At 49.8% G+C, this 13533-nt stretch overlaps 1 protein-coding gene across 10 annotated transcripts in view; it reads left to right on the top strand.

Moving 5' to 3' along the window:
• PNPLA7 (patatin like phospholipase domain containing 7) overlaps positions 1-13533 on the top strand; it is a 280484-nt gene that overhangs the window by 32251 nt on the left and 234700 nt on the right. For 7 of the 10 annotated variants that reach the window (XM_059715474.1, XM_059715475.1, XM_059715477.1 and 4 more), the window contains 3 exons: positions 151-225; positions 1365-1452; positions 8821-8903. In XM_059715474.1, the coding sequence (XP_059571457.1) occupies positions 151-225; positions 1365-1452; positions 8821-8903 (246 nt within the window). Of the gene's footprint in view, positions 1-150; positions 226-1364; positions 1453-8820; positions 8904-9401; positions 9694-13533 lie in introns of those variants that run through there. The other 3 variants (XM_059715482.1, XM_059715484.1, XM_059715483.1) reach the window with 3 other exon arrangements.

A 13533-nucleotide genomic window follows, 5' to 3' on the forward strand; every position in this document is an offset into this window, starting at 1 on the left:
CACTACATAAATTGAATACATACATTCATCTATGCATGCACCAGATATGGAGACAGTAAATTTGTTTTTGCTCTTCTAAAGAGCTTTCATTGTCATTGTCAAGATCTTTCTCCTTCAGTGGCTAACTATTACTTTTCTTTTTGGCTTTAGGCTAGACTTCCTATAGGCATAGATCTACGAACACGAGTTCTTCAGTTTGTAGAAGACCAAATGCAGACCACTATGGTAATGTACAGCTTTCATTGAGTAGATGGAAGGTAAAGTGTGTGTGTGTGTGTGTGTATATAAGTGGCTTATCCCTTCCTCCTTATTCCAGGCCTTCTCCTGAGGCTCAGTCTAAACTTGTGTGCACTCTGTGATCTTGGATTGTACTGCAATACATAAGACAGGATTTCAGTTTTGGTTTTTGGTTTTGCTTGTGTGCTGTCCAGTTAGTGCAGTGGATCTGAACCTTTTTTTGTACCAGGACCCATTTGTAAACATTGATGGCCAGTCCTGACCCACATTCCCCTGGCTCTGCCAGTGCCCCTCACTCCTGACCCCCAGCCATGCTGGTGCCCCTCATAGGTAAAGGGGCCATAGACTGGGACCCCATGGACTGCAGCCCCATGCCTGCACAAATCTGTGTCCCCTCTGTCTCCCCTCCGACATGTTATCTATGACCCCCCCACCCTGTGGACTTGCCTGCAGGGAGCTGCTCTCCACCCTGCCTGGCTGCCACATGCATGTGCAGATGCACATGGTGCCCTCTGCATCCCACGCCCCGCAGCCCCTTGCAGGCTGGAAGGCTACCAGTCTGCAAAGGGAAATCCATGCTTTCCGACGTATTGTTGTGATTGTTCACAACCCTTTCAAATATTCTTGTGACCCACTTTTGGGTCACAACCTACAGGTTGAGAAACACTAGTCTAGTGGATCAGTTCATCGGACTGTGATAAGTGACATAAAATCTCAGAGCTGAATGTTTGGGAGGTACATTGGGGAACAGTTTAAATGAAAAAGTGGGGTACTTCAGATTCTATTGTAGTTGGGTTGCTTCTTGTTTTCAAAGAAACATCTCTGAATTTGCTCTGACAGTGGTGACGCGTAGATGGTGCACGGGAGTGAGAACATGCTGAGAGCTCTGGTGCACCCTCTGACAGGTGCAATCAACTGCAGAGGCTGTGCCCCTCCCCCCTCCCCCCCCAGTTGCTGACTGGCCGTTGGGGGGAGCAAGTGTCCCCCCTGACTCAGGAGGCACCAGTCACCCATGTGCTCTGACCTAGTCCTCAAATATTTTGTTTAATATTCTTGTAGCTGCTGTAGGCCAAACCACATTTTTAAAAAACCTTTACATTACTTTTTTTCATAACCTTCTTCCACAGCTGACTGGAATAGTGATTGGAGCTGCAGTCGCATTGTTCCTTATAGGGATTGTCGTGTTTGTTGTTTACAGAAAAGTGAAGCAATCTAGTAAGTACTCAGCTCACTACTGATGCTTTAAAGCATAGCTGTCTCCATGGTTTCCTTTCTGTAATATTTCCATAATGTAGCGTGGGAGATCCTAATATAGGTAGTGTGGCGGTACCAATTTATGCAGGAAAGTAGCCTTTGAAAAACATGGGGGTTGTGGTACTGACTGTCAGAGTGTGAGGTGCTAAAGCTAAAAATTAGGACTATTGGTTGCCGTTAACGTGTATGATTAACGCAAGAACAAATGAATGCGTTAATTTTTTTTAACCAGTAATTGTGCACGTGGTTTTGGAGCTTGTGCCTGGGCTGCCCTGCCCTGCTGCCATTACTGCTGCTTCACGGGGCAGTAGTGGCAGTGCAGTACAGTTGTACAACAGCCTGGGTGCAGGCTCCAGCAGCTGCAGCAGGAAGGGGAGGGAAGGGGGTTTGCACCCATGCACAACCCCCACCCAGGGCCTTGAGCAGCCGGGCTGGCAGTGCCGGGGGCTTGGGGAAGGTGGTTGTGAGCTGTGGTGGGGCTGCCTGGCACTCTTGGACCCCACGGCTCAGGCTCAGGGTGGGTTGGGCCTGCCTGGGAGCTCTGGCATGAGCTGCTTCCAGGCCCACAGGTCCCTGCATATCCCCAGTCCTGGGGAGTGGCAGCAATGGTCCTGTGCCCTGTGCCCCCACAGAGGTAGCCGCTGCCAGCAGGCAAGGTTGGGATTCCTGTGGAGCAACCTCCTGCAGCCCCTGACCTGCACCATGCCACATGCCCGGCCCCAGCCCAGTGCTACCTGAGACTCCAAACCCCAGTGCTACCACCAAGCTGGGCAGAGTTGTCGCTTTCTCTCTGCACTGCCTGGGCCTCTACCAGGACTCAGCAGGTCCAGCAGCTCTGTGCAGGTCCTGGCAGGAGCCTGGGTTGCGCAGAGAGGAGAGCACTGGTTTTGTCCAGCACTGGTGGTGGCGCTGGGTGTGGCTTGGGTTTCAGTGGCACTGGGCTGGGGATGGGTGTGCAGTGTGGCATGGACCGGGGGCTGCAGGAGGTAGCTCCGTGGGCATCTTGCCCCTGCCTGCCTGCAGTGGCTGCCTCTGTGGGGGCACAGGGTGTGGGGCCACTGTTGCTGCCACTCCCTGGGGGCCTGGGCCAGGGGGCCTGGAGGCAGCTCATGCCAGAGCTCCCAGACAATCCCGACCTGCCCTGAGCCTGAGCCATGGGGCCTGAGGGTGCCAGGCAGCCCCACCGTGGTGGCTTTGTGTGGGTCCCAGCAGGATGCAGGTTCCAGATGGCTGTAGCAGGAGAGGGGTGTGGGGGAAAGGGCACTCCCACCCCCATCCCCATCCAGGGCCCCGAGCAGCTGGGCTGGCAGTGCCAGAGGTTTGGGGAAGGCAGCGCTGGGCCACAGTGGGGCTGTCTGGCATCCTTGTGCTTGGGGTGGGTCAGGACCACCTGGGACCCACTGAGGAAGTAAGCGGAGAAGTTTGGGCCTGGGCTAAGGCCAGGGCTGAAGTAGCTGCCCCCAGCCTGGACTGCCTGCAACTGCTGTTGCTATAGTGAGGGTGGGGTGAGCCCACTGCCGCTGGGGCTGTGCTCGGGCAGGAGCGCACCCTGGGCCTGAGGCGGCTCCGTGCCGACCCTGGTCAGATTGGGCATCCTGCCAGGGACTGCCAGGGTCCCCCCTCCCCTTGCTTCAGACCCCCTTGTGGGCAACCCCCCTCCATGGGCTTCGGACCCCATACACACACCCATAGCCCCCCACACCCATCCCCCAGCCATATAAAGTAGCTTCATAATTTTGCATGATTTTGAGTTTTGCTGCTCATAATTTTGAGTGTCGATATTGGTATGTAAATAACTCAGAATAATAGGGAAATCTCTCTGAGATTGAATGGGAAAGAAGTGCACTGTGAAGGACAGATAACAGATCCACTAACCGGTCAAAACATGGATTATGTATTTTCTGGCTCTTGCTTTTCCTGGTTCATATTGAAGTCCAAACTGTCCAATTTAGAATCATAGAAAATTAGGGTTGGAAGGGACCTCAAGAGGTCATCTAGTTCAACCACCTGCTCAAAGCAGTGCCATCCCCAGCTATGTCATCCCAGCTACAGCTTTGTCTAGCTGTGTTTTATCTCCAACCTTAGAAGTTTTTACTAGAGCCTCTTTGGGTAGCTTGTTCCAGTGCTTCACCATCTTCCTAGTGAGAGAGTTTTTCCTACTATCTAACCTAAACTTCTCTTGCTGTAACTTGAGATTGTTGCTCCTTGTTCTGTCATCTGCCACTGCTGAGAACAGCCTAGATCCATCTTCCTGGCCACCACCCTCCAGATAGTTGAAAGTTCTTATTAAGTCCCCTCTGTTTTCTCTTCTCCAGACTAAATGAGCCCAGTTCCCTCAGCCTCTCCTCAGAAGTCATGTGCCCCAGTCCTCTAACCATTTTCATTGTCCTCAGCTGGACTATCTCCAATTTGTCCACATGCTTTCTTTAGTGGAGGGCCCAAAGCTGGAGACACTACTTCAGATGTGGCCTCACCAGTGCCTAACAGAGGGGAATAATCACTTCCCTCAGTCTGCTGGCAGTGTTCCTATTAATGCAGCCCAGCATGCCATTAGCCTTCTGTGCAACAAGGGCACGTTTTTGGCTTATTCAGTTTATTTTCTGCTGTAACCCCCAGGTCCTTTTCTATAGAGCCACTGCTTAACCAGTCAGTCCCCAGCCTGTACCAGTGCGTGGGATTGTTTTGTCTTAAGTGCAGGGCTTTGCACTTGTCCTTACTGAACTTCATGAGATTTCTTTTGGTTCAGTTCTCCAATTTGTCTAGGTCTATCTGAATCCTGGCCCTACCCTCCAGCATATTTACTACTCCACCCAGCTTGGTGTTATCCGCAGTCATTGGTCTTCTGTCATGTTTCATACTGTAGGTTAAAATTAACTTTTGATACTCCCTAATATAAAATCCAAAAGGCATTAACTTGATAAGGGTGTCTTTCCTTTCTAAGACAGAAGGATCCTAGGTATTGCAGCTGGAGCTATAATAAAAAACACTTACCTGGACAAAGCACTTGGATGTATGCTGTAGAGGTAGAGAATATTCCTCAATTGACACCACAGGGTAGAATAGAGCTTGGAAAAGCCTTTTGTTTCAGTTCTTCACGGCTCTGATTATCTGTGGAAGTGTTACTTGCTTTCATGGTTTCTTCTTGTAGCATTTGTCTGCTGGCTACCTTGTTAGCTATTCTACATTTTGACAGATCTAGCATTCCTTTTCCAGGCTGAAAAACGTTCTTGAACTTTGCGGTACAATTTCCTTTCCTCCTTTTCCTGTGTATATTTTAATGCATTTAATAAATCATAGCTTGACTTTTATTATTACACAAGTGATGGTTGCTTCTAACAAAGCGAGAAGTCCAAAAAACATGCAAATGACTGCTCTTCTGCCCTTCCTGTATCAAATAGTACTGATAGCTCCTAGTCTCTCTCAATCCTTTTTTGATTTCTCCCTAAAGAGCCGCCAGAGCGCACTTAAGCATTCCAGAAATCACTGCAAATGTTTTTTTGAGGTGTTAAAAACAAAGAGTAAACATTTTAATCGCATTGTCCAGTTCACATTTACCTACGTGATCAAACAAAGCTATTTAACTGTCTTATGCAATGTAAATTTAGCACTTAGTTGATGATTTTTAGTCTTGTGCCTTGCAGCTGTTTGAAAATAAGGCAGTTGGGAGTAGGCAGCAGTACTTGTGCCATAGCTGATTAGGGGCAGGTTTCCTTAAGATCTAACCCTACTGTACCTTTTTGTGTTGGAGCGGGCTTTGCTGTAGATCAGTGGTCTCCAACCATTTTGTGGGCCCGCTCCCCCTCCCCCCACCTGTGCTCTGGGAGGAAGCTGCTCCGGGCTGCCTGCTGCACCTGGAGCACAGGTGGGGGGTGAGGGCATGGGCCCCCAAGGTCTCTGCTGGGCTGCGCCCAGTGGCAGAAGCACCCCCCATACACCCCTGGACCACAGAGACTTCCAGACCTGGCCACGCTGGGGCCCAATGCCATGTTTGTCTGCCTGCCAGGCAGGCATGGCTCAGTGCAGCTGTGGCACAGAAGTGAGATTGGGCCCCAGCCCAGCTGGGTCTGGGATTCTTCACGATCTAGGAGCACGGGGGGGGGGGGGGGGGGGAGGGGGGCTTGCTGCTGGGTGCAGCCCGGCAGAGGCCCCAGGGATCTGTTCCCTTCCCCCACCTGTGCTCAGGGTGCAGCAGGCAGCCTGCAGCTGCCGCTTGATCCTGAGCAGTTTGTGTGGGGGGGGTGGAATGGCCCCCGGGGCCTCCACTGGGCTGCGCCCAGCAACTGGAGTCGTCATCGTCGTGCGCCCGCGTGCATGCCGCCGCCGTCCCTAGACCGTGGAGAGTCCCAGACCTGGTCGGGCCGGGGCCTGATGCTATGTTTGTCTGGCTGCTGTGGCACAGAAGTAGTATCGGTCCCTGGCCTGGCAGGTCTGGGAAGATCTGGCTGTCCAGGGGCACGTGATGAGGGACATCTGCCGTTGGGTACAGCCCGGCGGAGGCTCCAGGGACCTGTGCCCCACCCCCATCTGTGCTTGGGATGAGGCAGCTGCTGCTGCAGGCTGCCTGCTGCACCCAGAGCACAGGCAGGGGAGGAGAATGGACCCCTGGGGCCTCTGCCAGACTCCCCAGTGGCAAGAGCCACCCCCATGTGTCCCTGGACAACCAGACTCAGCTGAGCCGGGGCTGCCCCTATATGAGTCCCTGCTGCTGAGCTGAGCTGCATCTGGACGTGGCCAGCTTGCAGTGGGGCTTGAGGTGCAGTGGCAGCTGCCTCTGCTGCTTCCACTCCCGCAGAAATGGGGGGGAGCCCCCTGGGCTTTAATCCCCCCCCCCTTTTCCTCCCACACAGATTGATCTGCTGGGGTGGGGAGTGTGCATGCACGCACTCCCAGCTCTCCCCCAGCCCAGGATCAACCAAAAGAGGCTCCAGGATCAACCTGTTGATCAGGATTGACTGATTGGTGACCACTGCTGTAGATAATGAGGGTCTCTGGGGCTAAGAACAGACATTCAAAAAGCCTGTGACTGAATTGATTAAATTTTTGCAGGTTAGTCTAACCTACGTAGATTGAACTGATTTGCAAGTGGATAGACGTTCATTCACTTTTGATTCCGGGATTGGAGGCACATGCCTACAGTGGCTCAGGCCAGAAGCCAAGGGGCGCTAGAGCAGCCCTCCTTTCCTTTCCACAGTGGTTGAGGGAAGCTGAGCTTGTGGGGGGGAATGGCCAGGCCTGGCATGCCTGAGTATGACTGGGGAGGGGTTTAAACACCCCCCCCCCCTTCCCCCGTAGCCCATGTGCCTGGAATGGGGTGGGGGGCAGGGGAAAGCAGCCATTACCAGGCTTTTCAGACTGAGGGAAAGGGAGTGTGGCTGCTGGCTGACTCCAAAAAGTCAAGCAGTGAGAGCAGGGGCATGGCTGGACCCCTCCCCACCCCTGCTGGCCCTGCAGCAGAGGAGGAGGAGGAGAGCCCTTCTTGCCTCAGTTGCTCCCTGATAGCCTGGGCGCGGGGACCAGAGAGTACAGTTTTTCTACCCTTGCCCTACAGCAGCCCATTTTCCCCTCTCACCCCACAGCGGGGCCCAGTGCTGTGCCCCTCTAGCCTTCAAATCACACTGAGCGCCCCCTCTGCCCCCCCCCAGCTCTGCGGTGGGGGAGGAGGCGAAGGGGAAAAGCCCTCTCTGACAACCCAGCCTGGCCTGGGTGTGGGGAGGTGGGAGCAATCTGGGCTCACAGCTCCCAGGGCCCCAGCCCAAGCCCCACCTCTGGCTGGGAAGGGCCCTGCCCCTGTGACCCAGCCTGGCCCCACCATCCGCCCACCTCGCCTGGGGCTGGGGTTGAGCTGGGCTGGCCCATAGGTGCTGCTGAGGGTGGGGTAGAGAGGCCAAGCCCTTCCCAGCCCTCTGTGGCTCAGGCTGGGACCACGAAAGCTGCGCACCTGGATTGCTCCTGGCTTCCTGGGCCCAGGTTGGTCTAGGCTGGGCTGTCACAAAGCCACTGAGGCTGCACACACATCCTGTGGTGGGGGAGGAGATAGAAGGGGAGAGCCCTGCCTACCACAGTGGCTCCTTGGCAGCCCAGCCTGGACACGGAGAGCTGAGAGCAAACTGGGCACACAGCTCCCATGACCCCAGCCTGAGTTGCAGCCAGTTGGCAAGGGCCTTGCCCCTGTGGCCTGGCTCTGCTAGCCCGTCTTGCCTGGATCTGGGGATGAGTTGGGGGGAGCAGTGGTGGCCAGGCTGGGAGGGGTGGCTATGGGGGGCTAAGCAGCAGTGGTCCTAGGAGAAGTTTGGGGGGCTGTGGCCACCTCGGAATTCACCTTACTCCCTTAGCCACCCTTCCCAGCCCTACCTCTACCACCCGCCCCATGCAGGCTGGTACTGCATTCAACCTGGTTTATCTTAAGCCAGTTTCAACTGTTTTGAAACTGATTTATGTGCACTGAACTTCCTTTCTGTTACAGGTTTAAACCAGTTTCTCATCACTTAAACCAGTTTATGTGTAACTTCTGTCCTTAGCCTGGAAGAGCTGGACTGGTTCCTGCTTCCAGTTAGCTGCTCTAAGCAAGGAGCTGGAATGTGGGTTTTAGAGCCTGTCCCATAGACCACAGGACTGCCAGTTAAGAATCATTTAAATTTTGTATCTGCGAGTGTAAAAGTTCCGTGGAAGGTCTGATTGATGCATATAGTTTAGCAGTATTGCTAGGCACCTTCATATGTTTAGAGACCTACCTTTTTATGGAAATAGATTTCTGAGAACACCCTTATTTTTCTTTCCTCCTTACTATGTTTTAAAGTTATGATCCCTTTTGTTAAATAAGCACTAAATGTTGTTCCCTCCAGTCAGTGCTGCTCCTTGGGCTGGCTGGAAGGAGTCACAACTGTCTTTTTTTCTCACCATCACTGACTGGATTATATTTTGCTTTATAGTTTTGTATATGTTGGAGGCCTCTATAGCTTTTTAATCTAGTGCAGCACATGGACTCTTTCTTTGGCACTCACCCTGTCTATAGTTAGAGTTCCTTGAAATGTATCCTAGGACTAACTGTAACATAAACTGCAAGCAGCATAGGGTTGAAACCAGGGACAGCTTGAACGCCAATAATTTATCATCCCCAAGGGTGTCCGTATAGAGTAGGGAATGGATTAAAAAATGTACTGATGGGAAGTTGTTGGTCTAGGCTCCCACAGGAACAATTGAGTCTTACCTGAATGTTGGTAAATGTACGTGGGATTCTACACAGTAAGCAAGGATCCTGCCTGTGTGTGCATCCTTTTCTCTTAGTTACCAGCCATCTGCCAAGATATCATGCTCTTTCTGTCTTTCTAGGGCAACATCAACCCCATGTACCTCAGTACCGATTTCGCAAGAGAGACAAAGTAATGTTCTATGGACGGAAAATCATGAGAAAGGTAAGCAGGTCTGGTGTAGGGTGTATCCAGAAAGAAAATTAAAAGACTTGGGAGATAAATGTGAACTTCAAGATGCTCATATGGCCACTAGCTCCATCCTGTTAAATCCCACTTCAGTTGTCAAAAGAAGACTTTAAGTGCATGGGATTTTCCATTGGTAGGGCGGTGGCTTTTACCTGATATTTTTAGATCAAATTTCTCTTTCCTCTTGGAAAGAATTCACTTGTGCAGGGCTATGTGCAGTTAGGAAAAGTTGATCCCGTGAGGCACCAGACTTTATTACCTTGATTTTTAGTATGAGTTGGTACAAAACGTAAATAATAATTAAAAAAAAATCCTTGCAGTTATGTAGTTTGATTACTTCCTCTGATAAATTTGCGTGCAGATTTTTTTTTAAACTACCATACCCATTTTTAAAAATAACGTCAGAAGGAGAAGGTTTCAGGTGAACATCTCAACTTCTTTGAAAAATGCTCTATCTCTGTCCTATTCCTACAGGTGTGCATATGGGGCTTTTCCATAAGTTGTTTAGCTGTTTTGATGATGCATGATATTAATATCTACTGCATCCCCAGTTTCTTGCTCATCTGATATGAAATCTTGCTCTGGTAAATCGGGATCCACTCTTGACATTTTATTTTTTAAGTAGAAAACTGATAAATAATTATTCTTTAAGCTTCTGGCTCCTAATTGGAGTACATGCATTAAATTGAATCTATTGAATAGTGGCATATTTGAAAATAAACTGATTAAAATTGCTTCAATCTTTAAATAAAAGGATTGGAGAAGACCTTTGTGTGTTGGGTTTTTTTTTTTTATTGCAATAAATTCCATAAATACCTTGAAGTCCCTTCTTATTGAAGAGTTCTGCTATCTTGTCACATAGAATGATCTTTAGTTTTGTAGATCTAGTCTGAAAAATGGCTCTGGGAGAAAATATGTAGCTCTTGGAGTGCTTTGTCTCAATGATAAGCATATCAGCTTTGTGAAATTAACAAGTAAAAAAAACCCTCTATCTAACTTCAGCTTACTTTGGGCTTTCATATTCCAACTGAAAACTTTCATCTTGTGAGTCATCACCTATTCTGAAGTTTCTGCAAATCAAGTTAGGCCTGCCATGCAGTCCCATAATTCTGTTGATGTATATTGCTCAGTATTAGACCCATTGGCAGAGTGATGAGAATAAAAAGCATGTAAAAATGGTTTTGTTACACAATTCAACTTACACCATGTTTGTGTATACAGAGAACAGGTCTGTTGTGTAAGACTGGGCCATTTCACCTGGACACTTACCACAGTAAAGCATTTTGTGGCCTAATCACCCTACACAGAGATAAAACTTGATATGAATTAATAGATTGTGATACAGTCTAATTGAAATGATGAAAGATTTCAGTGTTGCCTTTACTGTGGCTGTTTTGTACACACATACATTCTGGCATTTGTATCATGACATAATGATTACTATATAGAGGAAACCATTAAAGAAAGGTTAATTTAAAGAAAAATTTCAGATGTATCTCATTCTAGCAGTTAATCATGATCAAGGCATTCCAGTGTTAGAAGCCAGCAGCATACAAGAGAATGGGTGGGGGGTTAGTATCATATCTGACTTCCTTTGATTCCCAAGCATGAATGATCAGGTACGTTTTATAGTTGGGTCCACTGAGAGCAGCCTTCAGCACAAGTGTGAAGTGAAGCAACACACACTTCTAGAGGGTGTGAGATCCCTAAACACCTCTGCCACTGGAATAGAAAAGCTTAGAAATGGTAGGGTTGGAGGTTGGGAGGTCACCAAGTCATCCTCCTGATCTGAGGCAGGATTAAGGACACCTGGACCATCCCTGGCAAATGTTTATCTAGTTCCTGTTAAAACCCTCCAATGTTATGCGTGTGCAATGTGATAGAGTTCTCATTACTGTAGAAGTCTTGATTCTTGCATTTCTGATGCACTTTAATTTGGACAGCATTAACACTGAATTGACACAGCTGTTTTTGTTCATTTTTTTTTTTTTCCCTGAGATTTTTCTTGCATGGAAAAAAAACTGTACACACACCAGGCTTATGGCTATTGGTGAGCATTAGGCCTGCGCAAATAGGGAAGTATTTGATTCTGATTCGGATTCAGCTGATTCGGAGGACAGTGATTTGTTTCGGATCACTGTCCTGAATCGATTGGCCGAATTGTCTTCGGAAGATCCGGCGCTGATTTGGTGATTCAGCCACAGACTATAATGAGGAATCACTGAAATACCTACAACTTAGTCATTTTTTGTCAGATATGGATGAAAACAGCAGGAATGGTAGCCCCTTCTGAGGGCATGGGGTCTGCCAAGTTTCAAGGAGATAGGTGCAGGGGCTTCTGGGAAACTGCACCTCAAGCTTCTGAAAGCAAAATGTGCGTGCGTGTATGTGTGCATGTGTGTGTTAAGACATGGAGGAATGAAAACAGCAGGGATGGTAGCCTATAACAAGAGACCTTCCCGATGCTCAGGAAGAAACAGCTCACAAAAGGGACAGAAAAGCTGCAGACAGAGGCTTATGTGCTGTTTCTACGTCCCTCCCCCAGAGCACTGTGATTGGAAGGGGACTCAGGGAAAGAACACAGTCACTGGCCAGTTACAGATGTCAGTCCACCCCCCCCACCCCCAAATCCCTCTTCTCAGTTTCTGTTTCCCTGTAGGACTGCATTCTGAATCTCCAAATCTTTTTCCGAATCTTTTCCGAATCGATTCGGAGGCTCTGAATCAACTTGGAATTTTTTTTTTTTTTTTGTTTCATAGTTTCACAGTTGGTAGGGTTGGAAGGGACCTGAGCAGATCATCAAGTCCAACCCCCTGCCATGGCAGGAAAGAGATGCACCTTGTTAGAAATTGTGCGCAGAGAAAGGGGTTTCCTTTGGCAATTGGGAAGCACAGCCTGTACCTTCAGGGGCCCACAACTTCCCCCATAATAACTAAGCATGATAGATGAGCTTAACGGCAGACCTGTGCCTTATTTGGTAAAACTTTTTAAAACTATTTTGATTGGAGCTTACGCTGCAGGTGAAAGAAGAGTTGCTCAGTACTAGTAATTTTCTGCTAAAGCTTTGCGCATGCGAAAAGCTCATGTAACCAGAGAATATAAATACGTGTGTGTGAGTGCAACCGGGGCCCCTCTGCCTTTCTAAGGTCGGGGGACCTTCGACCGAATAAACTGGAAAGACCACACCCTCGTCTCCTGCTTATTTGTGTCTCAGCTGGGAAACGAGCCCCATTCGGGTCAGGAGTGTTCGCGGGTGTTCCCTTTCCAGGTTGGGAGCTTAAGCGAATAATTTCTCCGACAATCTGTGGTTGCAAAGAGTAGTGGCTGTCAAATGACCCCGGCAAGGTGTTCATCTAGCCTCCTCTTAAAGACCCCCAGGGTAGAAGCCAGCACAACTTCTCTTGGAAGTTGATTCCAGGTCCTAGCCACCCTGACTGTGAAGTAGCGCCTCCTGATGTCTAGCCTAAATCTACGCTCTGTCAGCTTGTGACTGTTATTTCTAGTCACTCCTGGTAGCACTCGGGGGAACAGGGACTCCCCTAATGCCTGCTGATCCCCTCTGACTAGTTTGTGAATGGCCACTAGCTCCCCCCTCAGCCTTCTCTTTTGTGGAGGCTGAACAGGTTCAGGTCCTTTAGCCTCTTGTAGGGCCTGCCCTGCTGCCCCTGATCATGTGGGTGGCCCTCCTCTGGACCCTCTCCATGTTGTCCACATCACTCCTGAAGTGCGGCACCCAGAACTGGATGCAGTACTCCAACTGCAGCCTGACCAGTGTCACACAGAGGGGGAGGATCGCCTCCTTGCGCCTGCTCGAGATGCATCTGTGGTTGCATGGCAAGGTACGGTTGGCCTTCCTGACCGTGTCCCCACACTGTCGGCTCATGTTCATTTTGGCCTCAATAATGACTCCAAGATCCTTTTCTGCCTCCGCGCTGACGAGAAGGGACTTCCCCAGCCTGTAGGTATGCTGCTGGTTCTTCCATCCCAGGTACAGCACCTTGTACTTGTCAGTGTTGAAACCCATCCTGTTCTCATCCACCCACCCCTGTAACCTGTCTAGGTCCGATTGCAGCCTATTCCTCCCTTCTAATGTGCCCACTTCCCCCCACGTAGATTCATAGATGTTAGGGTTGGAAGGGACCTCAAGAGATGATCGAGTCCGACCCCCTGCATAGGCAGGAAAGAGTGCTGGGTCTAGATGACTCCAGCTAGATGCATATCCAACCTCCTCTTGAAGACCCCCAGGGTAGGGGAGAGCACCACCTCCCTTGGGAGCCCGTTTCAGACCTTGGCCACTCAAACTGTGAAGAAGTTCTTCCTAATGTCTAATCTAAACCTGCTCTCTGCTAGCTTGTGGCCATTATTTCTTGTGACCCCCGGGGGCGCCTTGGTGAATAAAACCTCACCAATTCCCTTCTGTACCCCCGTGATGAACTTATAGGCAGCCACAAGGTCGCCTCTCAACTTTCTCTTGTGGAGGCTGAAGAGGTCCAGGTGCCCCAGTCTCTCCTCATAGGGCTTGGTCTGCAAGCCCTTAACCATATGAGTGGTCCTTCTCTGGACCCTCTCTAGGTTATCCGCATCCTTCTTGAAGTGCGGTACCCAG

Source organism: Alligator mississippiensis, chromosome 12 (assembly GCF_030867095.1).
Source record: "Alligator mississippiensis isolate rAllMis1 chromosome 12, rAllMis1, whole genome shotgun sequence".
Taxonomy (NCBI): Eukaryota; Metazoa; Chordata; order Crocodylia; family Alligatoridae; genus Alligator; species Alligator mississippiensis.